The sequence below is a fragment of the Microtus oregoni genome, unplaced genomic scaffold, assembly GCF_018167655.1.
Source record: "Microtus oregoni isolate MIOR12 unplaced genomic scaffold, Mior012 000077F_ref0000221, whole genome shotgun sequence".
Classification (NCBI taxonomy): domain Eukaryota; kingdom Metazoa; phylum Chordata; class Mammalia; order Rodentia; family Cricetidae; genus Microtus; species Microtus oregoni.
In genome coordinates this window covers 5,225,458-5,250,201 of record NW_024544029.1, presented here as the reverse complement: position 1 = coordinate 5,250,201, position 24,744 = coordinate 5,225,458, and the positions used below count along the sequence as shown (strand labels likewise).

At 43.6% G+C, this 24,744-nt stretch overlaps 1 protein-coding gene and 1 non-coding gene across 2 annotated transcripts; one reads left to right on the top strand and one right to left on the bottom strand.

Annotated features, from left to right (window-relative positions):
- The first annotated feature begins 311 nt into the window (after positions 1-311).
- Positions 312-24,562, top strand: Tmprss12 (transmembrane serine protease 12). Its single transcript, XM_041642606.1, has 5 exons — positions 312-474; positions 1,257-1,452; positions 5,514-5,782; positions 21,780-21,922; positions 24,289-24,562. Exons 1-5 carry the CDS (start codon positions 312-314, stop codon positions 24,538-24,540), a joined length of 1,023 nt encoding a protein of 340 aa, XP_041498540.1. The 3' UTR covers positions 24,541-24,562.
- LOC121441532 lies at positions 16,790-16,893 on the bottom strand. Its single transcript, XR_005973472.1, has one exon. It is a non-coding gene; the product is annotated as a U6 spliceosomal RNA (small nuclear RNA).
- Positions 24,563-24,744: the final 182 nt, after the last annotated feature.

Here is a 24,744-nt window from a genome sequence, read left to right as displayed (position 1 = left end):
CCTTCCTCCCGCGCCCCTGCCGGTCTCTCCTGAGGTGCTGGCGGCAAACTGCTTCAAAGCCGCGATGACTGCGAACCCGCCCCGGGCTTTACCGTCTCCGAGTCAACCCCACGTGCTCTGCTCGGCTGCTCCTTCGCCAGCTTCCTTCAGGCGCCCCCCGTGGCCTCCCGAGCCCGCAGCTCTCCGGAAGTCCACGACGGCCTCCGGTTGGCGGCAGGGCCCGGGCGGCCTTGCCTGCGTGGGGCGATGACCGGCAGGCACCGCGCGCGCGGGCGTCGGGCGCCGCCGCCATCTTGGGGCCTGCGGGCGCCATGGGTCCGTGGGCGCTGAGGGCCGCGCTGCTGTGCCTGGGTAGCGCCCTCGTGTTCTCCGAGCTCCACACGCCCCACAGGGATGGCCCCACCCCGGCGCAGGAAGAGGCCAGCAAGCCAGGGCCGGAGGCCGCCCCGGAAGAGGAAGAGCCCTTCACGAAGGGCAGTATCTGGTCACGGGCGGAGGCTCGCCCGCGGTCCTCACCGCCTCACCCCAGAGCCAGAACTCAGCTGCTCCCAGACCCTCGGCAGCGTTGCCGGCGCCGAAAACGTTCGGCGCTTAATTGATAAACAAATGTCTGCGTGTTCGTGGCCCAAAGGGCTGTTAGGTGGCCTGTTGAGAATGCAGCTGAGAATTGTTCAACCGGTTAAGTGGCAAGAAATGCATAGCTGTGTCTCTTAATCACAACTTTTGTTTTATGTCAGAGATTGAGCCAGGGGCGTATTTATAAACGTGCTCCCTACACACGCTTACCACTGAGCTACACATCCCCAGCCACTAAGCCTGAAGCTTCACGTACACACACACACACACACACACACACACACACACTCACTCACTCTTGAGACAGGTTTCTTACTGTCTGATCCTGTTGAACGGGATCACAAGCGTGTACCACCACTGCTCTACAAGGTTCCAAGTCCGCCAGGGCTACACGGAGAAACCAAGGCAACGCTGCAGTCCTGCGGGGTCTGAGGCGCTCTCTCCATCACTGCCCCACAAAGGAAAGAGCTGGGCCAGAGAAACTTGTTTCTATGTTACTAAAGTAGTCAAGTATGGCTTGTTTGTCTTAATGCATTTGCCACTGAAAAGTTTAGCTTGCCTCGGATTTGGCTTGCTTTATCAGTGTCTAAAGAGAAAAGGGATTGTGTTAATGTATTCACGTTAGGGAATAACACAAAATGTGGGTGTTTACTCCAAATAATGTATTGCTTTGTTTTTAGGTTGTGGAATAGCACCACTAAGGGGTGCACTGGAAGGGTCTCGGATCATAGGAGGTACCCGAGCTGCTGCTGGCGCCTGGCCGTGGCTAGTCAGCCTGCAGGTTCAGGACGGCGATTTTCTTGTGCATATATGTGGTGGTGCCTTGGTGAGAGAAAGGTGGGTCCTCACTGCAGCCCACTGCACTAAAGAGGCTAGGTATGTATCCCGAGCGCCGCTCCTGTTCTCTCCTAGGGACAGTCTGAAATGGCGGACTAGCATATCTACCCGTCGTTACATAGAATTGTGTAGATGATGCATTTGTTGAGATGAATTCTTTTCGTTGCTGCTGTTTGTTTTTTGCGTTTCGAGACAGGGTTTCTCTGTGTAGCTTTGGAGCCTTTCTGGCTCTGTAGACCAGGCTGGCCTCGAACTCATAAGAAATGACTAAGTCACACATTGGCAACTTTTTCCATGGATACCTCATAGGGTTTGCAGGCCATATAGTTTGTTACATTACTTAGCATGAAAGTAAGCATAGGTAAGTGGAAAATGCATAATTAATGACTGTGGCTGTGGTCCTGTAAAACCATACATATATATGTGTATCTGTAAAACATACTCTGTTCATGTCTTGCATAAAAACAAGTCAGGTCAGACTTAATCTTTTATTATTTGAACTCTGGAAGAGATTCTTGGGCCTCATTTGCACCAAGTCATAAAATTCTGTTTTCCTATGATTTCTGTGACCCAAACATAGTTTAAAGGCTAATTCCATGCCAAACCCAGTGGCCCTATGGAATAGGACAATTATGACAGACTTTCCGTGAAAGTGCCTCTTTTCTTTTCCTAAAACTATTTTTATGCCTATGAATGTTTTGTGTATATGTACTTTTTTGTAGTGTGTGTCCCTGGTGCCCAAAGAGGCCAGAGAGGGCATCAGTTCCCCTGAAACTGGAATTATAGATGGTTGTGAGCCAGCATGAGGATGATGCTCTTAGCCCCTGAGCCATCTCCCTAGCTCAGCAGCATCTCTTCCAAGACACCAGTGAGCTGGCGGGTGTGTGTGTGTGTGTGTGTGTACAACAGTGCTGCTGTTTTATTTTATTTTTTTTGCCCTTTTCCTCTTTCTGCTAAATTCCTCATAACACCAGCTTTCCATGATCCTTTAGAGCCCTTCATTCTACGTACTAATCTTTCAGTTTTAGCTCCTATTGCTAGGTAGCTTTCTTATCAACTTGTATAATGAATTATCTGATTAGCACTGCCTAGCTCTTCGTTTTAGATGAAGCAATACTCCCCAGTGTTGCAGAATGTTATTTGAAGGTGTGCTACTTTTGTTTATTCTCTGGAACATTTGTTTAATGATGCAAAGATGAGTTGATTAAATAAAATTTATCTGCAGTCCAGAGGCTGAGTCAGCAACTAGCTGACAGGAAGTTGTAGAGAGGAACCAGGTGGAGAAGGGTTTATAAGGAGGGATAAGAACTTGGGAGAGGCAAGGACACCGTGAGCTAGGTCAGCTGCTTGCTCTTCAGCCTCTTTGGGAAGCAGGATTCTACCTCAACCTTTGAATCTTGAGTTCTTTAGAAGGACAGAGATTTAGATAAATTCTATGAGCAGCTTTGAAAGAGTCGGTGCCTGTGGGAACAGAATTTATTTCCTCGGGCTGCGGCTTTGGTGGCCTAGCCTCTGCTGGCGGTGGGGTTGCAGTTGCTGTACAGAAGGAGGCCAGCACTCGGGTTTATTAATGAGCTGTCCTTTGTCAGACAGAACTGTGGATAAGGGGTTTGGGTCATGCATTGGATCAGGACCCCTGGAGGACAAAGTGGGTAAATCACGTTTCCTTGTACAAGCAAATAGATGGGCACTTCTAGCAGAAGGCAGAGGGTCGCTGTTTTCTGATACTGGGGGCCGAATCTAAGGCTTACACATGCCAGGTGAGTGTTCCAGTTCTGAGCCACAGTCTCCAGCCATGTGTGGTTGGATGGTTTTGGTGTCTGTCACAGGGCAGAACCACAGCTTTTCCCGTGATACCAGCTTTCACCCTGGCAGAAATGACCTTTGTAGGCAGAGTTTTCTTGTGCTGCAGCTGTTTCTCAAATAACCAACATGGTGACTCAATATTAATTACAATGCTCAGCCAATAACTCAGATTTGTTACTAGCTATTCTTAAATCAACCCATATTTCTTATCTATGCTTTATCATGTGACTTGGTACCTTTTTCCAGTGTGACATGCCCATCTTGCTCTGTCTGCATCTCCCAGCGGCGACTCTCTCTCTCCACCCCTCTTCATTCCAGTACCCTCAGGTTGATTGTCCTGCCTAACTTTATCCTGCCTTGCTATAGGACAATTAGCTTCTTTATTAACTAATGAGAATAATGTATATTTACAGTGTACAGAGACCATTAGGATTTAGTTTTCTTTTCTCTCATTTCTCATTTTTCTAATTATTTTCTTTTATACTTAGCCTCTGGGCATGCGTGTCAGAAATTATCCACAATAGATTAGTTTAGGTGGTACCCTCCGTAACTGAAGGAGGCACCATTCCTTTCTTAGACTGAATCAAAAGGAGAATAGGAGCTAGGTACCAGTGTTTATCGCCCTCTGCTTCCTGATACAGTGTGTGGCCACCCGAAGCCCCGCCTCCCTGCCGTCCTACCATGATGGACTGTGTCCTAGGACTGTGAGCAGGGGCAAGCCTTCTCCACTCTGCTGCTTTTATTGGAGTATTTTATCCCTGCAGTGAGACAAGTAACTAATATACAAAACCTTTCTTATGGCAGTGCTGTGTATTCACCTGTTTTCTTTTTGGTTTAATTTTCTCAATTCTAATGCTAAAATCCAAGTGCTTTATTCTAGTATTAGTATATTTTTAAAAATTAGGGGTTCAAGAAATGGCTCGGTGGTTAAAATCACTGTCTGCTCTTCCAGAGGACCTGGATTTGATTCCTAGCGCCCACCCGGCCCCTAACAACAATACAACCTACAACCACCTCTAATTCCCCATTCAGGGAATCTTATTTCCTTTTTTGGCTTTTTTTTTTTTTTGATTTTTCGAGACAGGGTTTCTCCGTAGCTTTTGGTTCCTGTCCTGGAACTAGCTCTTGTAGACCAGGCTGGCCTCGAACTCACAGAGATCCGCCTGCCTCTGCCTCCCAAGTGCTGGGATTAAAGGCGTGCGCCACCACCGCCCGGCGGCTTTTTTTTTTTTTTTGAGACAGGGTTTTCCTGTGTAGCCCTGGCTGTCCTGGAACTCATTCTGTAGACCATGCTGGCCTTGAACTCAGAGATCTGCCTGCCTCTGCCTCCCAAGGGCTGGGATTGAAGGCTTGTGCAGCCTCTGCCCAGCTTCTTCTGGCATTCTTGGGCATTGGGCACATATGTGGTGCACAAACATATATACAGGCAAAACACCCATAACACATAAAATAAAAATAAATCTTTAAGAAAGTATAAAAGCAGAGGAAATGTTTTTTCCATGTGCTTATCACACAGTTCAAGTTTTTTTTAAAAGATTTATTTATTTATTAAGCATACAATGTACTGCTGGCAAGGAAGGCACCAGGTGAGCCACCATGTGGTTGCTGGGAATTGAACTCGGGACCTCTGGAAGAGCAACCAGTGCTCTTAACCTCTGAGCCATCTCACCAGCTCCCACAGTTCAAGTTTTAAACTTACCTTTTTAATGATTTTTATTGGCATGTATTAATTATACATAACTTAATGATGACATTCTCATACATGTATATCATGTATTCACTTCTGTGCCCTCTCGTGCCCCTCCCACCTGTACCTTATGTGTACTGAGCCTGAACTCTGCAGAGCAGAGCTCGCCTTGCTGTACGGTTATTTGAAGGCAAATCCCAGCTCTGCCACCTGCCTGTCTCTTGAAGACAGCAACTCTTGATTTAATAGAGTTTTAAGTTTTTAATCCATTTGGAGTTGATTTTGGTGGTTTGTGCTGTTTCAGGGATTTCGTTTTCTTTCCAAACGGCTTACTGTCTCAAAACGGTATGTTGAATAATCCAGGCATCTGTCTGCTAGTAAGAGACTCTGTTCTGGTCAGCCACGGAGTTCTTGTGTTCTGATCCCACTTAGCTTTCTCCCCTGTGTTGCATCGTGACATTTGTGCTTTTATCTTATACTTAAGTCACGTGGAAAAACACTTAAAACTTAGTTATCAGGCCAATATAAAGAACCCCAATCTAGTGGAAAATCAAGGGAAAGAGTTGCAGTGAGCCTGTCTGTAATAAGGACATCTGCTTTCTTTCAGCGACCCTCTCAAGTGGAGAGCAGTGATCGGAACCAATGACCTCTCCCGGCGCCGCTCCCACATCAAGAATATTCAAGTAGTAGCAATCATCACCCGACCAGACTTCATTCTGGAAACGTTCGTAAATGATATTGCACTGTTCCGTCTAAGGAAAGCTGTGAGGTATAATGACTATATTCAGCCTATTTGCCTACCTTTTGGTGTTTTCCAAAAACTGGACCAAAACACAGAGTGTTTTATAAGTGGCTGGGGAAGAACCAAAGAAGAAGGTAATTATAGTCTGAACTCAGTTGATACATACACACCTTCCTGGTTATTGGCAGAGGGAGGGAATCCGCTTACGTATTAATGTCCTTGTGTATATTTCTTTCAGGTGATTGAGTAGTTGACTGATTGTGCTAGGGATCAAATTTAGTGCTTTACATGCACTTAGGAAGCAGTCCAGCATTAAGTTTTATTCTTGCCCCATTTTATGTGTTTATTTCTTTATTTTTACCTTTTTACCCAAAAAGCTAAAAAACTGAGTTTTAAAATCCATGAAAAAGAAAATTTTTACTTTTTTATTCCTTATGGAGAGAGAAATTTCCTGCATAAGCAGAAATATAGAGGAGCCTGGTCATAAATACCAAAGATACTTGAACTAATTGCAGACATTAGGGTGACAGTCAGCGTTTCTGCAGCCCAGGACTCAGAGTTGATGAGAGATCTGTGACAGAAATGCCCCCCTTGAATTCGAAGTTGGGACTCCCTGGGACTGATAGTTCCCTTTTCACTTAATGCCCTGTGCAGGATTAAGCAGGAGGCTGCTTGGGGTCGTCTCACCCATGGAGTCACCAACTGTTCTCCCTGGCGGAAAACAGGAAAGTCCTGTCTTTGTGAGAGCAGCATGCTTGCGGAGACACAGCATGTGTGTGTGTCAGGCTCCTGCCCCCTCATATCCCGCTGCCGCCATTCTGTTTGACAGGCCAGTAGTTTAAGGTTGTCCTAGTTCAGTTTCTGATGCTGTGCTAAGCCCCACGATCAAAGCAGTGTGGGAGGAGGAAGGGCTTATTTGGCTTACATAGCCCCATCACAGTCTGCTGTGAGCTGAAATCAGGCAGGCGGCAACCATGAAGGAAGGCTGCACGCTGACTTGTGTCCATGGCTTCCCAAACCTGCTTTCTTGTTTGCTTGATTTTTTTTCTTTGTTTGTTTGGGGCAGAGTCTTTCTACAGAGCTCTGGCTGTCCTGGAGCTCTCTATGTAGGTCAGGCTGGCTTTGAACTCACAGAAATCCACCTGCATCAGCCTCCTAAGTGCTGAGATTAGAGGTGTGGACCACCATATCTACTTCAGTTTGCTTTCTTATTCCACTCAGGGCCAGTGCCAAAAGGTGGCACCATCCACAGTGGGCAGGCCCTCCCACATCAATCACTAATCAGGAAAACATCCAGTCTTGCCACAGGCCAGCCTGCTACAGGGAGCTCTTTAACTGGGAGTTCTTCCCAGGTGGGTCAGGTGTGTGTCACATTGATAAACCCAGCACAGAGAGCACAGATGTCAAGAACTGAGACTTCATGGAAACAGTGGCCCACACGTGTGATCCCAGAGTCCATGTGATTGGAGGCAAGAGGATCAGAAGTTCCAGGTCATCCTCAACTATATAAGATTGAACTTGGGCTGTAGAGATGGCTCAGCAGTTAAGACCATTGCCTGCTCTTCCAAAGGTCCTGAGTTCAATTCCCAGCAACCACATGGTGGCTCACAACCATCTGTAATGAGGTCTGGTGCCCTCTTCTGGCCTGCAGGCATACACACAGACAAAATATTGTATGTATAATAAATAAATTTTTTTTAAAAAAAGTATGAGCTCAAGGCTTGCCTAGGCTATGTGAACTCCTGTCTCAATACCTTCCTGCCCCCATTCTCCCCTACCACTTCATTCATGCTCCTTTATCAAGCAGTAGCTAGGACTCAAATTTGTCTTTGTGATTCTTGGGCCTTATTCTGCCTTTAACTAGCAAACAACCTGTTCTTGAGAGCATTAAAGACCAGTTTGGAGCATATGAGATCAAGCACTGAGATTTGTTTTCCATTGCATGTGAGCCCAGCAAGTGTGGATTTTATCTTTTATTTTTTTAAAGACAGGGACTCAAATAGTGCAGACTGGCCTTGAACTTACCCTGCTGTCAAAGATAGCTTTGAGGCTGGGCAGTGGTGGCAAATGTCTTTAATCCCCGCAGCTAGAAGGTAGGGGCAAGTGGATCTCTGGGAGTTCAAGACCACCCTGGACTATGTAGTGAGTTCCAGAACAGCCATGTCCTTCGTGAGACTGTCTCTCAAAAACAGTCACCGAAATAAGATGACCCAGACCTGTAAAGATGTGCACCACCGTTTTTATTTGTGATTATTTAGACAGTAAAGAGATGGTTTTGGGAAAGACTTTGTAAATTACTGTTTTTCTTGAGCACTTTTGAAGGAAGCTAAGGAAAGTAATGTAGTATAGGAAAAAAACATGCACAATAGAGTCGTAGTCTTAAATTCCAGCCTTACCGTGTTCCAACTCACAGAGCATGGGCATTGACCTGATAGCATACATTTTTAATCCCAGCACTTGAGAGACAGAAGCATGGAGATCTCTGTGAGTTCAGGGCTAGACTGGTCTACTTAGCAAATGCCAGGTTAGCCAGGACTATATAGAGAACCCTTTCTCGAAAATAAACGAACAAAACTAACCAAAAAAGAACATGATCATCCAAATGAATTTTTAACAGTTATTATAAAATAACAATATAAGAGTAGTTCCCATTCATTCATGACTAGGTGCTTAATAAAATACTCAACACTTGCCAGGCAGTGATGGCATGCGCCTTTAATCCCAGCACTTGGGAGGCAGAGGCAGGGGGATCTCTGTGAGTTCTAGGCCAGCGTGGTCTACAAAGTGAGTTCCAGGACAGCCATACTCTGAAATGCACCATAACACGAACGAATATGGTGAAGATTAAGGAGCTTACATTCACACCCGAGTTACACAGCTAACTACTACAGGCAGTCAGCCAAGCACATGCCATTTGGCTTCAAGTCAGCGTCAGTCTTACCTTGTCTCCTCTCTATTGTGTGACCCATCACAGGGCCACATAGCTTCATGATCTTCAAGGTGAGAGCAGTGACACCATCAGACAGTTCAGATAAAGCTGGTGGTCCAACATGGAAACCACAAACACACCTGAGCCTTCCCACCCAGCAGGAAGGACACATAGGGCAGGAATGGCGCATACGGGACAGGCAAGATAGCTCCAGTGGGTGAAGGGACTTTTCAGGCAAGACTGACAGGCCGAGTTTCGGGAGAGAACCGACTGCATAAAGCTGACCTCTGCCCTGGACACCTGCACCATGGTGTGCACATACCCAGCCCACAATAACAAGAAATCTTAAATGGATGGAGCCCAGTGGAGATAGGAACTTGGGAGGGAAACTGGAGCACAGAGGTAATGCTAAGATTCAGAGTGTTTGCCAAGCCGAATGGAGCACTGATTCTATGGTTTTATGGACTCCAGGGAAAGCAAAGAGCCGACCTGATCGGGGAGAGATGCCCATAAAGCTGGAGCCCCATGACTCATAATGGCATGGAGTTTCCACAGCCACAGCACAGTTCAGATATGACAGGGAGACTGGAAGCATCGTTACACTCGGTTCATGTTACATGGTGTTCTTTGGGCTGCTTTGCTACACATGCAGTCCACCATGTTGCAGAAACGTATCCTCAGAGAAACTCTGTAATGAACAGCACTCTATCTTATAGCCCCAGAAACTATATAGCTATGTGAGAGACAGTGGGGGAGATTCAAGACGATAGTAACCTAAAAAATCTGGGACCCAGGGAGATAGCCTAGTAGTTAAGAGCACTGGCTGGTTTTTCAGAGGACCCAGGCTCAAGTCCCACCACCCACATGGCAGCTCACAACTGTCTGTAACTCCAGTTTCTCGGGAATCTGATGCCCTCTCTAGCCTCCATGAGAACTTTATGCACATAGTATACAAACATATATGCAGGCAAAACACCCATACGTGTAAAATAGTAATAAAAATAAAATCTAGAATGGAAAAGCAGGCAGGAATGGTTTCATTAATATTATAAATTAGACCAGGTCAAATAAAACGATCAGAATGCTGAGGAATAATTTTGAGGAATATTTTATAATAATAAAAGGTTCAATCCACTAGAAGAGGTAGTAACTGTAAATACACAGGACCAAATAGGGAAGGTCTCGATACTGTGACAGGTCTCACTATGAAGCCCAAGCCAGCCAGTACTCCATCCTCCTAGCCCAGCCCCTCCTTGCTGAGGTCACAACTTGTGCAGCAGAGCACAACCCTGTCCTGTAAACAAAATGAGCTGGGTAGTGCTGGCACATGGCTTTAAACCCAGTCAAAATGTAGCATCATTAAGGAGGTCCACGAGAGCCTGTAATAAAGGATACCAAACGTTTATTGGAGAGCACTCAGTAAGAAAGCTGCTGCCTTCTCTGCTCTGTGGGTACTGGCAACTACAAACTGAACTCTGACCAACCAAGTGAGAGGGAAAAGGACTAGTGTACTTCCTGTCTGTGCTTATAGTACATCAGACCACACCATCATGGACTGGTATCCAGAAGGCCATTGGCTGGATGAATTTTTACAACACCTCTCCCTTTTGTCTAAATAAGAGGATTCTAAACCTACAGCAAAACTATATACTATAAGAACAAATATCAAGTATTGTTCAAGAGAAAGAAAAGGCAGAAGCATATAAAAACAGAATTATAACCAACATGAACAACATCAAGCAAGAAACACATACTAAATGTCCAGTCTAAGCTAATTAGCAAATAACAGAGATTATTTCAATAGTTGTACTATCCTGAGGAGTCTTGTAGTAAAATATCTTGGCTCAGTTATGAGAGGAAAGTAGCTATGACTGTCTAGTCTTCAACCCCATCAAAGACTTGAGAAGGAAAATAATGTTACCTGAGTAAGCAGGAAGTGCAAACAAACAATTTCCAAAAGGGGTAAGAAATGACAGAGATAGCTGGCTACCTGGGCAATCACCCAAAATCTCATTTGTAAGGTTGGGACAACTAACTTTGTCTTAGAGTATCTGACAGACCATTTTCAGAGGCAGGAAAATTCAAAAGACTGTTCTACCCTGTCTTGGCAAGGTTTGACTGTCATTTTTGCTTGTATCCTGCTTGTCCAGTTTGGACAGTAATCAAGGCAAGGGCAGTTCTTTTGCCCAAAGGCCAGTTTCATCAAGAAGAAAACAAGTTCCAAGTGGAGTGTCTTCGGTGTTCAACATTCTCTGGGGAATAGATCAGTGCTGCTAGGAGCAATCATGTCTCATGTCAGTAGAATCCTGAGTTACTTAAATGCCATATTCTACAGTTCTTTGAAGTGTTTGAAGATAACCTATCTATGTGGAATACAATCTCTGTGCATCTAGAAAACCTGAATACTTTAACTTATATAGTCTAACTATAAGTATGACAAACATGGGTGACTACTGACCTATAATTCTTAATACCTATATATCTCAAAAGCTAAGGCTTTCCATTATAAAAATAAACAATCTTTAAACAGATGTACATCAAAAGAGGACAATGACCACAAAATGTAAACAATATATATAAGTATATTGATCAGAGATAGAAATATATAGTGCACTATGATAAACATATCCTAAAATTGCATCAATATACAAAATATTTTAAGCAGAGGTAGAAACATGCATGCATACAATATGGCAAAATAATTTTGAATAGGTGCACAAATATTGTAGACAGAAATAGGAGCATATTCAATATAACAAATATAATTTGAATTTCTATCAATATACAAATTATCTTAGGAGTACAAAGATATTTTACATATGTATCTGGGCAGAAGCAGGTGGATCTCTGTGAGACCAGGCTAGCCTGGTCTAAAGAGCGAGGTCCAGACAGAAACCATGTCTTAAAAACAAACAAACAAAAAAAAAGCAAAAACAAGAACCAAAAAAAGAGAGAAATGAAGAAAGACACAAATACCCACAGTGTTATACTCAAAGGGGTTCAGTAAAGTTTTGGTTTCTTTGGGGGGTTTTTGGTTTTTTTGAGACAGAGTTTCTCTGTAGCTTTTGAGCCTGTCCTGGAGCTAGCTCTTGTAGACAAGGCTGGCCTCGAACTCACAGAGATCTGCCTGCCTCTACCTCCCAAGTGCTGGCATGCACCACCACTGCCCTGTTGAGGTTCAATAAAGTTTTATTTGCCGGGCGGTGGTGGCGCACGCCTTTAATCCCAGCACTCGGGAGGCAGAGGCAGGCGGATCTCTGTGAGTTCGAGGCCAGCCTGGTCTACAAGAGCTAGTTCCAGGACAGGAACCAAAAGCTACGGAGAAACCCTGTCTCGAAAAATCAAAAAAAAAAAAAAAGGATTAAAGTTTTATTTATGGGGTCAGTAAGATGGTTTAGTGGGAAAGGGTGCTTGCCCTCACGCCTGATGGTCTGAGTTTGGTCTTTGGGATCCACTCGGTGGTGGAGAAGACTGACTCCATATGTAAGCACATGTGCACATACACACACAGCGACAGTTCTGATGTTGTGTTTTAGTTGCATGTAATCAGCTTTGAATGCTTGAGATAGAATTGAAGAAGTAGGAAAGAAAACTGAGTCATTTACTAAAGTTATACAGGGCCCAAAAGAAACCTTGACTGATTTCTTACAAAGATTGACTTCAACAGTAAATAGAATGATACCAAACTCAGAAGCTAGATAGACAAATAATTGAATTTCCGGCTTTTGAAAATGCTAATTCTCAATGAAAAAGGGTAATTAGGCCATTAAAAGCAAGATTAGCACTCTTGGAGGAATGAGCCTGAGATGCAGTCAATATTGAATCTCATGACTGTGGTGATACTTGGATAGGACAGGTGATTTCCAGAGGTTTGAAGAAAAACTGAAATATCAGGTGTTTCAATTGTAGTAAACAAAGTCACCTAAAAAGGGATTGTAAACAGGGTGTTCCTAGAAACAGTGTTTTTTTTCTAAGCATAATCCAAATAGAACACCTCCCTTCTGGAGTATGCAGAAGGTGTGGCAAGGGTAGGCATTGGACTAGTGAATGTAGATCAACAAGGGACAGTCAAGGTAACCCTTTGTCATTGGGAAACAACTGGGGGGGGGGCTCTCACAGGCCCTCACGCCAAATTTGGTTCAGTCATTTCCTGTCATCATGGAGGAAACTCCTTCTCAGAGCAATTAAAGGACTTAATGCCTATTCTAAGAAACCATACTGCTCTGGATAATAGAACAGTTTAGAAGATGGAACAAAAATTTCAGGAGAGGGGCTGGAGAGATGGCTCAGTGGTTAAGAGCATTGCCTGCTCTTCCAAAGGTTCTGAGTTCAATTCCCGGCAACCACATGGTGACTCACAACCATCTGTAATGAGGTCTGGTGCCCTCTTCTGGCCTGCAGACATACACACAGACAGAATATTGTATACATAATAAATAAATAAATAAATATTAAAAAAAAATTTCAGGAGAAACCAGAACAAAAGAGACCTCTTGATTAGAAGAGGTGAGTTCATTAACCAGTGTCACCAATCTAAACTAATTTATAAGACTAATAAATGTTTTTCATTTGATTAAATATAACTTACCAAAAAGGAAACTCCCCAAAGTCAGAGTTGGGGAGGGTTTTGTTTTTGTCTTTCAAGAAAAATAAAAACAGCCATCTTGAGGAATTTTAAGACTTTTAGACAAATAAGCATTCAAAGAAGAAAGGAAAAAAATTACCAAGGAAAAGGATAATCTGACCTAATAATCTTTCAAGACTCAAAAAGATGATGAGATTACACAATGACGATTCCACTGGGACTTTGATAACACCATTTAGCTGAAAACCACCATCTAAAGACCGACTTTGGACTAAAAACTGCTCAGGAGCTTTTGAAGGTGACTAGCTGAGATGATCCAGCCTCACACACTACTCAAGCCAGGATTTGAGACGAGCCCTGCACCTCCCCATTATTCAGAGACTGAACAACAAACGATATGCCTACCTCTCCCAGGACTTGTCAGTTGACCCTAAAGATGCCATCACCAGACATCAGGAAGTAAATTTAAGAACACAACCCTGACATTCCCAAGTGAGGTGGGTGGCTTGTGGTCATTCCATGGTTATGGATATTTGTCATCCTTTAGAGTGGTTGGTTACAAGTTGTTATTGGTAATGGTCAGAAAAAAAAGTTAAAAGGAGATTAGATTTAGAGTTCTTGTTTTGAAAAGAAAATATATTAGGATGTAGGATGTAAGGGTAGATTATTGAATCTACTCTGAAAAGAAAAAGGGGGAATATAGAGATAAGGTAAAAGGTAAGTTATTGAATCTACTTTTAAACCAAAAGAGCAACTAATCATCTTAAATATTTTACATTGGTATAGATTTTGGTATATTGATACAAATTTAAGATTATTTTTGTTGGAACATACTGTATATACATTTCTAAACTTGTTAAGGTATTGTACCTATGCAGCTCATTTAACAATATAAAGCAAGTTTCTAATGCTTGAAAGTTATTATTACCAACTATTTAGGATAAGAAGGAAATGCAAGTTAGTAATTATTATATCTATTACATATATAATAGATATATTAATATATAACCTATTACAATTGAACTTGTAGTCATATTAGGTATGTTTTCAAGGTCAAAAAGATATAGATATAGGTGGTCTTCAAACACTTGGCATTTAAGATATTTTAATAACATAAGTTCTTGGTCGGGTGGTGGTGGTGCATGCCTTTAAAATCCCAGCACTTAGCCGGGCGGTAGTGGTGCACGCCTTTAATCCCAGCACTCGGGAGGCAGAGGCAGGCGGATCTCTGGGAGTTCGAGGCCAGCCTGGTCTACAAGAGCTAGTTCCAGGACAGGAACCAAAAGCTACGGAGAAACCCTGTCTCAAAAAATCAAAAAAAAATAAATAAATAAATAAAATCCCAGCACTTGTAAGGCTGATCTCTGTGAGTTTGAGGCCAGCCTGGTCTACAAGAGCTAGTTCCAGGACGGGTTTCATAGCTTCAGAGAAGCCCTGCCTTGAAAAACAAAACCAAAAAAAACAAACAAAAAAAAATAACATAAGGTTTTTTATTTTGTTTTGTTTTGTTTTTTTGTGAATATGAGACATGTCTGTTCCTGGAAGCATCATCAGAGAAGATGATGGGCATCGAAGAAATTCCACATGGAATTTACTTTTTTTGTGGCAGAAGTAAAATACTGGGGCTGGAGAGATGGCTCAGTGGTTAAGAGCTTTGCCTGCTCTTCCAGAGGTCGAGTTCAATTCCCGGCAACCACATGTGCTCACAACCATCTGTAATGAGATTTGATGCCTTCTTCTGGCCTGCAGGGATACATGCAGGCAGAACACTGAATACATAATAAAGAAATCAAAAAAAAAAAAGAAGTAAGCTACTGGGCAAGAAAGTGCTCTTGCCTTGACTGCTGACAGTATGCTGTCCAAATTGGACAAGCAGGACACAGGAGAAAGTGACCGCCAAACATTGTCAAGACAAGGAGAGACAGCCATTCAGAATATCCTGCTTCACAGAAAAGTATGTCAGATATGCTAAGCCTGTAGGCTGAAGATAGATGCCCCAACGTTGCAGAGGAACTTGGGGTAACTGTCCAGACTGACAGCTGTTTCTGTCATTTCTCGCATTTTTTGGAAGTCACTTGCTTGCACTCCTGCTTAGTTAATATTATTTCCTTCTCAGGTCTCTGATGGAGTTAAAGACTAGATAGTTTCCTTGTTACCAGATTCAGAAAAGAAATTCACTAAAGAGGTTAAAGTGTATAGAGTTGAGAGACATTGAAAGATTTTGTAATGCAAATTAGAATAGAAAGTGAATTAGGGGCTGGGAAGTGGTGGCGCATGCCTTTAATTCCAGCTCTTGGGAGGCAGATCTCAGTGAGTTCAAGGCCAGCCTGGTCTACAGAATGAGTTACAGGACAGCCAGGACTACACAGAGAAATTCTGTCTTGAAAAACAAAACAAAAAAAACAAAGTGAATTAGGTACAACCTTTTGGACTCACCAAAATAGGGTAGATAATAGAGTATTTTCTCTGAATTTGTCACATATTTATGGGCTTGACATTGTTGAAGTTTTTATTGCTTGTATATATTATACATAGTTATTGTACTTATTGTATATAGTTTTTCTTATATTAGTTATAACATTTTTTATTTTAGACAAAAAGGGGGAAATGTAGTGATATTTTATTTGTGCTCTAACAAATAAAGCTTGCCTGAAGATCAGTGGATGGAGCTAGCCACTAGTTAACCATAGAGGCCAGGCAGTGGCACACACCTTTATTCCCAGCACTAGGAAGGTGGAGACAGGATCTTATCCCTTCCATCTGAAGATTCAGTAGAGGTAAAGAAGTCTCTGTTGGGTCTGGCTTCTTCTCTGATCTTTTAGCTTTTGCCCCAATATCTGACTCCAGATTTTTATTATTAAGATCAACTAGAATCTGCGCTATAACTGCCTGTGTATATAATATTCAACATGCTGTGGCTATAATTAGCCACAAAACTATTGGGAAATGAGTTGAATATAACCAAAGAATTATCTATTTGTATTCCAAGCCCTGAAATAGTTAGAAAACCTGCCAAATGGGATGAGGAGGGGGACATTTCTTCAAAAATGTGTAATGACGACAATCACTATCCTGGATTTGCAATCTGAACCATATCAAGTCTACCAAGACCTAGATTCCAGCTGAGAATTTAAACAGCATGGCGCTGTCTATCCCTAGGCAGCAGATCAAGTACAAGTCATATTTATAAAACTCCAGTTCTATCTAAGACTTCGAAGGATTGCTTCATAGAGGTTAATGACAATGAATGGATCACTGTTTTGTTTTGTTTTAAATCATTAAAACTTAGGGAAATCAGGTGCCATGAGTAAGAGACATAAGAAAAAGACCTTAAAGCATTCAGATACCACAGTCTTCAGGAAACATTCAAGAGATGAGAAAGGAACCCTGGAGGACACAATACCAGAGCTGAGGGAGGAAGAAACTTCTTCAGTGGTGTAGCCACTGGTCAGGTGCCCACGTAAGCAACCCTAACAAACTCATTAGGTCACAAAAGAAAGGGACATAAGAGTGAATGTGGGGGATAATTGGGAAGGGGATGGGGAGAAGGAGACAAAACAAGGTGATGGGGTGAGCATGATCAAAATAGATCATATACATGTATGACATGTCACAATTCATTTTTTTTAAAATACGGAATGCTTCATGAATTTGCATGTCATCCTTGCGCAGGGGCCATGCTAATCTCTGTATCATTCCAATTTTAGTATATGTGCTGCTGAAGCAAGTACCCACTATTGATTTTAATACATGAAATTAACTCTTAATTAACTAGGCTGGTCAGATGGCTTCTAGTAAAGTGTTTACCATGACCTGACTCCACAGCTGGCCTCTCACTCTGATCCACACATGCACACATAAATAATTGGAATAAAAATGTCATACGAAATAATAATTTTCATGCCTCCCTTCCAAAAAAAGAAAAAGAAAAGAAAAAAGGAGCAAGGGATATAGCTCAGTGGCAGGGTGCTAGCGTGCACAGTCCTTCAGTGTGAGCCACGGTGCTGTAAGGAAGGAGAGGATGGGCAGGCACACAGATCACCAGGTACATAAATAATCACTTCATAATGAAACCAACAAATAGCAAATAATAGATTACATCTTCATGAACTTCATATATTATTGTTTACATATAGAATATCAAGTAAACATTTTAGTTCTTTGAAGGAATAAAAAACAGTTGTAATTTAATAGATGATTAAATTGACAAGGCTTGTTTCAAAGGCAGCCAAATAAAATCTTTAAAAATGAAAACTATAACTACTCTATTTGGCACTCACTGGATGAGTACAGTGTCAGCACAGCTGAAGAAGGAAGGTTTGATGCAGAAGATCTGACTGAAGGACCTGCCAGGGCATCAGCAGGAGGAATATGGAACAGGCTGCAGGGGAAGACGACTAGGATGCAAACAGGGCATAACCCCATGTCTGCCATCCCAGCACTCAGAGGTGAGGGCAGGAAGGTAAGAAAAGAGAACAAGGCTGGTCTCAGTTACACAGTTTGTGAATGAGTTCTTGTCTTTAAAATGGGTGGTGGTAGAATGTAAATGAATAAAAGCACTTAGAAAAAAATCTAGGGCTGAGAAAATGACTCTGTGTAAGAGCACTTGCTGTACAGCAAGCACCCATGTGACAACCTAACAGCCTGGGAGAGCTCCACGGAAGGGGATATCTACGGCCCCTCCCTGCTTTAAAAAGCCTCTGAATCTAATGGTTTGATTCCTCTATATCTGTCTCTCCTGTGCATGCGTGCGTACGCACACACACACAGATATACACACACACACGTCCGATGCCTGTAACCCCAGTGCTGTGTGAGTCTCAAAGGAGTAAGGTAGAGAGCAATAGAGCAGGACACCCAATGTCCTACTCTGCCACAGCACACAGATGAGCATGTGCACTGCCCCCGTCTTAACTCTGGCTTGGTTTTTTATGATTTTGGTGTTTTTTTTTTTTTAGAGTAAATGTGATATATAAATTTGTCAAAATTTAGCCGGGCGGTGGTGGCGCACGCCTTTAATCCCAGCACTCGGGAGGCAGAGGCAGGCGGATCTCTGTGAGTTCGAGGCCAGCCTGGTCTACAAGAGCTAGTTCCAGGACAGGAACCAAAAGCTACGGAGAAACCCTGTCTCGAAAAATCAAAAAAAAAAAATTGTCAAAATTTAAAATGTGTGCTCTTAGATGACTCAGAGATAAGAGTATTTGTTGCTCTTGCAGAGGACCTGGTTCAATTTCTGGAACACACATGTTGGATCACAACTTCGTTCCAGAGGATCCATTGTCCTCATCAGGCACACATGTAGGGCACATTCATACATACATACAGGCAAACATCTATACATGTAAAAATAAGTCCTTAAAATACATGTTCTTCCAAAGACACATCTAAGAGAATGGAAAAGATCAGCTTTCAACTAAGAGAGAAAAACATCTGATAGAAAAATCCTGAGAGCTATGAAGAACTTGTGTAACTGAGCTGGGCAGTGGTGGTGCACACCTTTAATCCCAGCACTCAGGAGACAGAGGCAGGCAGATCTCTGAGTTCAAGGCCGGCCTGATCTACAGAGTGAGTTCCAGGACAGCCAGGATTACACAAAACAAAACAACAAAAGCCAAAACTGATAATAACTGAGTTGTGAATTTACTGATAATTTGTCAGGGTCTGGTGGCAGCCGGGACCATAAATTATTTCTCTGGGCCGGCGTGGAGGCGCGGGAATAAAGACACAACTCACATGGCTTTATCCAGAGGGAGATTCTCAGTGGTCCCTCATGAAATCCTGAGTTTACATCCTAAAAATTCCCCTCATTTATTCTCCAAACAGCCTTTATACCCAAATGTAAACTGAGGGGGAGATACATTAGCATTCTGTTTCCTAGGTAACCAGGTGAATGTCTCTTGTCACATCTACCTCTTTGACCACACCTTTCTATGCCCATTTTGTCATGTCTCCCTGGTCTTCCTGCTCAGTATGCTAGCTCTGTCACGTAGGCTGAATTAGCACCTCTTTTCAGGCATCCTCCAAATTACAAAGAGAGCAAAACAACATCCTGATCCTTTGTTAGGGTAGCAACAGCCAGTCTGGAAGGCTACGTGACCACCTCAAGTGTGGCCTATGGCTTGAGAGCCTGGCTGCCATACCATAAGAAATATGGGCCTACAATAATATGAAAATATGCCTTATCAAAGTAGGCATGAAGATGGCCAGGGCTAGGAGAAGATATCAACATAACTGCTACCACAATGAGAAGTCACCACCCATCTGCTAAAATGATCTCAACCACGTCTTAGCACAGATCTGGAGAAACTGGGCCAGCCGCACATTGCTAAGCCACGGTGGCAGGGGGGTGTAAAAAGGTGGAAAGATGTAAGCAGTGAAATAAGAGTCTCCCAGGCTAGAGTGACACTTGCTATGTAGACCAAACTGGCTTCAAATTCACCATGATCCCCCTGCCCCAGCTTCTCGAGTACTGGGATTACAAATTCACCATGATCCCCCTGCCCCAGCTTCTCAAGTACTGAGATTACAGAAGTGTACTATCACATCAAGTTTCGGCAGTTTCTTCCAAATCTGAACATGTGCCTATCATGTTGAGCACATTACTGTATGAGCCATTCTTGGGCATCTCTCAGAGGAGAAACTGCCACAGGAATCAATTCTCATCACAGCATCAGCAAACCACAATGGAAACAGTGCAAACACCAGCAAGGAGCTGCTATATATATATCCAAAAATATGTTTCAGTACTAGCAAAAATGAAGAGAATTCAATTTTAAAACTTGGGAGCTGGGCATGTATCCCAGTGAGAGGGCCTGTCCTTAGCATAAGTCAGGCCTGGCCTAGCTCCCTAGCGCTACAAAAAACAAATGTAAGCAAAAGTGAATTCAAAGACACACATGGATTGATAGCAAAATGTTGGAAAATAAACACCAGAGAGGAACAGAAGCAATCGGAGTCCTGCTGCATTGCCGCTGGGACTAGAAAATGGGGAGGTTGCTTTGGAATACAGTTTGGGAGTTCCTCAAAAAGTGATCCAACTTCAAGATGTACCCTAAAAATGAATGTGTATGCCCACACAAGAACCTGTCGGTAGCCGGGTGATGGTGGCACACACCTTTAATCCCAGCACTCGGGAGGCAGAGGCAGGCGGATCTCTGTGAGTTCGAGACCAACCTGGTCTACAGAGCTAGTTCCAGGACAGGCTCCAAAGCCACAGAGAAACCCTGTCTCGAAAAACCAAAAAAAAAAAATAATAATAATAATAATAATAAAATAAAAAGAACCTGTCAGTAAACATAGTGATTTCAGAATAGCAGGAAGATGGGAGACACCACAGAGGCTCACCAGCTCATGACTGAGTAAACCAAACACAGGACAGTCATTGATTTTATTTTGTTTTTGAGATAGTCTCACAATATAGTCTGTAAATCAGGCTGGCCTTGAACTCAGATCTGCCTGCCTCTGCCTCCCAAATGCTGGGATTAAAGTATGGTATTTACTTTTTTTAAACGGCATGCACCACCATGCCCAACTTTTGGTTATTTTTATTTTGTTTGGAGACTATGTCTCTCTACATAGCCCTAGCGTTCTGGAACCTACCATGCAGACCAGGTTGGCTTGGAACTTACAGAGGTCTGCCTTCTGAGTACCAGGATTAAAGTATGTACCACTGTGCCCAGCATTTATTTGTTTTATTATTTTAATAATGTGTGTGTGGGGGTGTGCATGTGTTAGCACTGTCCCAGGAGTACAAAAGAAAGTCTCAAATCCCCTGGGGCTGGCGTTACAGGAGATTGGGAGCCACCTAATATGGGTGTGGGAATCAAACTTGGGGCCTCTGCCAGAGCAGTAAGTGCTCTTAACCCTGAGCCATCTCTCTAAACTTCTTATTTTTTTAGTAATGTAAAGTTATTAAACTACACAAAGGGATAGAATCCTGGCACATAAATCAACATTATCCTAAATGAAATAAGCCAGACAGAAAATGCAGTGTAGTCTACAGCTCTACTTATATAGTGAAAGGCTTCAAATGGGCAAACCATAAACAAAGCAGACGAGTGAGCGATTATGAGCGCCCGGGGCATGAGGGAAAACAGACTTTGATTCGATAATGCAAAGATAACATTTAATGTGGCCGTTCAATCCGTTCCTTTATAAGGAGACCAGTGAGGCCTCATTAAACACTCGTAATTCAATTTTTCCCACGTCTTGTTTTTTAAGACAAATTCTCCTGTAGCCCAGGCGAGCCTAAAACTCACTAGCTGAGGATGGCCTTGAACTTAGGATCCTGCTTCTCCCTCCTTTGTGCTGGAATCGCAGGCCTGTATCACCACCACTCATGGCTTATGCAGTGCTGGGGACCAAACCCAGGGCTCTGTGCGGGCTTGGCAAGCTCTCAACCGAGTGAGCTACACACCACTGGCCGCTGTTCATACTTAGTTTTTGAGTCTGAGTCTCCCTCTGTGGCCCAGGCTAACCTTGACCCAGTAGCAATCTTCCTGCCTCCGTCTACACGTGTGAGTCACCACCCTTGGACTACACATGGACATCTGAATCACTGTAAAAGTGCCTGCAATTATTAAGACATAAAGAGTTCTGCTCATTCTTCTGCTGGCAGGCAATGGTACAAGCATCCTACAAGAAGCGAAAGTGCACTTCATTTCTCGAGAGGTCTGTAATTCTGAGAGGAGCTATGGAGGAGTGATCCCTAGCACCTCGTTCTGTGCAGGTCACGAGAATGGGACCTTTGACACATGCAGGGTAAGACCAGATACCCTCTGAGGGCTCTTCTAAAGCCAGGGGGACCTGAACAGAGCTCTTAACTATTAGGCTAATGGAAAAATTCCTCTCTTTTCTCCTTCCTCCAACAATCCAAACCTTGGATGGGATTTACTGGTTCTTATTCCTATCAGACTCAAGTGCAGGCCACACCCCCTTGACTCCACCCTCCTCCTGCTCCTCTTCTCCCTGGTTTAAACTCTTGTCTTATTTTATGTGTTTCAGTGCCTTGCCTGAAGTTTTCTGTTTGTGTTTGTAGTGCCTAGTGCCTGAAGAGGCCAGAAGATAGCATCAGATTCCCTGGAACTGGAGTTACAGACAGTTGTGAGCTGCCATAGGGGTGCTGGGAATTGAACCCTGCTCCTCTGTAAGAGCAGCCAGTGCTCTTAACCACTGAGCCTCCTCTCCCAGCCTTCTTTTTCTTGCTTTTTTATTGTCACCCAGAAGCACCCACACGCCCATTTACATTATATAAGTGAGTGGGTTTTTAGAGGTGAGCATCCCCTCAGGTCCAGCTCTAGGACTGAAGAAACCTTCCCCATTAAGAACCTTGTGTCAGGGCCGGGCGGTGGTGGCGCACACCTTTAATCCCAGCACTCGGGAGGCAGAGGCAGGCGGATCTCTGTGAGTTCGAGCCCAGCCTGGTCTACAAGAGCTAGTTCCAAGACAGGCTCCAAAGCAACAGAGAAACCCTGTCTCGGAAAAAAAAAAAAAAAAAAAAAAAAAAAAAAGAACTTTGTGTCAGGGCTGGAGACACAGCTCAGCAAAGTGCTTGCTGTGAAAAAAATAGCCGGACATGTTACAGGCGTGTAAACCCAATGCTCCTTCAAGGAGATGGGAAACAGACAAGGGAGTCCCCAGAAGCCTGCAGGCCTTGTAGACAGTAGTACAACAAGAGACCCTGCCTCAGGCCAGGGGGAGGGAAGACTGAGCTGAGGTTGCCCTCTGACATCTACACACTTGCAATGATATTTGAAGAACACACCTGACATTGACCTCTGACCTCCATACACATGTCTGGTCATTGTTATTTTACACTGGGGATGTTAGACCCTGTTCTACCCCTGATCTATATTTCTCGTTTGTTGTTACTGTCTTGATTTTTTAAAGGAGGATCCCACTGTGTAGCTTTGGCTGGCCTAGAACTCATACAGATCTGTCTGCTTCTGCCTTCTGAGTGCTGGGATTAGAGGCGTGCAGCCCCTACACCCCGCTATTTGTCTGTGTTTGTGAAGGATATTATTTGAAGCATAAGTTTCCAATTTTTACGAAATCTGATTTCCTTCTCACCTTTTCTTTCCCAACCTTTTTTCTTTTCGTCTTGGAAACTGAACCTCTCAAGTGCTGAGGGCCCGCTGTGCCCTGAGAGGCATGTGGTTGGCTTCTTATGCTCGTTACTGCTGCCAGAGGCACCAGCCCTGGACATGCACAGCGATGTTCTGCTCTCACATGCTCTTATCCAGTCCTAATTCAGTCATCTCAGCTTCGTGTTTCCTCTGTTCTTTTCCTAAAAAATCTCTGTGAATGAAACAATGAAACATTTGGTTTAAATGAATTGCATTCCCTAACAAATCATCAAAAACAATGATTTCAATAATCATTCAATGCCTGCCAATATAAAGAACTGTCAACACTCAAAACCAGGCCTTCCCCTGTAGGCGCTGGAATACTGACCTCCGCATCCTCCCTGCTTTGAGGACTAGCAATTACCACAGGCACTTTTGGGTCCTCTGGTGGTTTTGTCTAAACACTGAAGGTCTGGTTGGTCACAGCAGCACTGACTCCCATCTTGCAGTAGCCGATCTCAGCTCTTGAGGACATGCCGTCCCTGTGGACAACAGTGTGTGCTTCCTAGGTAGCTAACGGCACACACGTGTCTCACTTTTGAAAAGGGGCCTTTCCCACACAATGGTAAAGAAAGCAAAAATTCTAAAAACTCTTTTTTTTCAGTCTTTTGTATACTTTCTAAATTATATTTCTCCTGAGAACTATGCTTTAAAATCCAAACAATTTCATCCTAACCATGCGGATGACTTGATCTCCAGTGAGGCACCCCTCTCGTGTAAGTTGAACATTAGACTGAGAGAGTCCCGGTTCCCTGGAGCATTGTGTTAATATGTGAGGGCACCTTAGAAATGTGTGTGGTTGGGGCTGTCTCAGCAAAGCACCGGCTCCCTGCCCTTCATTCTTGTGTGAAGTGTAGCGAGCTGCTGCCAGAAAGAGAACCAGAAACCCAGAAACCCCATGCTATCCTGGAGTGTAACGAGCAGGATATTCACAGAAACAGGTGTGGTGTAACTGAGTTGTCTCAGCATAAGAAATGACAAAACCACCTTGGATTTCTACAGGGCGACAGCGGTGGCCCACTCATGTGCTATTTACCGGAATACAGGAGATACTTTGTGATGGGCATCACCAGTTACGGCCATGGCTGTGGCCGGAGACGTTTCCCCGGTGTCTACAGTGGCCCTGCCTTCTTCCAGCCGTGGCTCACAGAGCATTTCTCACGGGGCAGTACTATGCGAGTGTTCCATGCAGACGTGGGGCTGGGCCAGATCCTCGTGGCTTTAGGCCCTGTCATCCTTCTAGGAGTGACATAAAGAGACACTGCAGACTGTCAGTCTGTCCCTGCTGTGTTCTACACAAGGAGATTGTTCTTCCGAGCTCACTGTAGTGTTCTCACGTCAGCATTGTTTCTTGAACAATGTCACAAAGGACTGTGACAGATACACAGTTGTGACTTTTGGCACCAAATCACGTGCCTCCTTAGAGCCTGATTGTTTTGTTGTTTAATCGTAATTTTG

Bases quoted from the DNA above. Each gene is read 5' to 3' on its own strand.
- Tmprss12 (XM_041642606.1), top strand. From the start codon at position 312: ATGGGTCCGTGGGCGCTGAGGGCCGCGCTGCTGTGCCTGGGTAGCGCC. The intron at 5,783-21,779 runs GTAATTATAGTC...TTCTGCTGGCAG, and splicing joins GGGAAGAACCAAAGAAGAAG to GCAATGGTACAAGCATCCTA. The intron at 21,923-24,288 runs GTAAGACCAGAT...GGATTTCTACAG, and splicing joins GGACCTTTGACACATGCAGG to GGCGACAGCGGTGGCCCACT.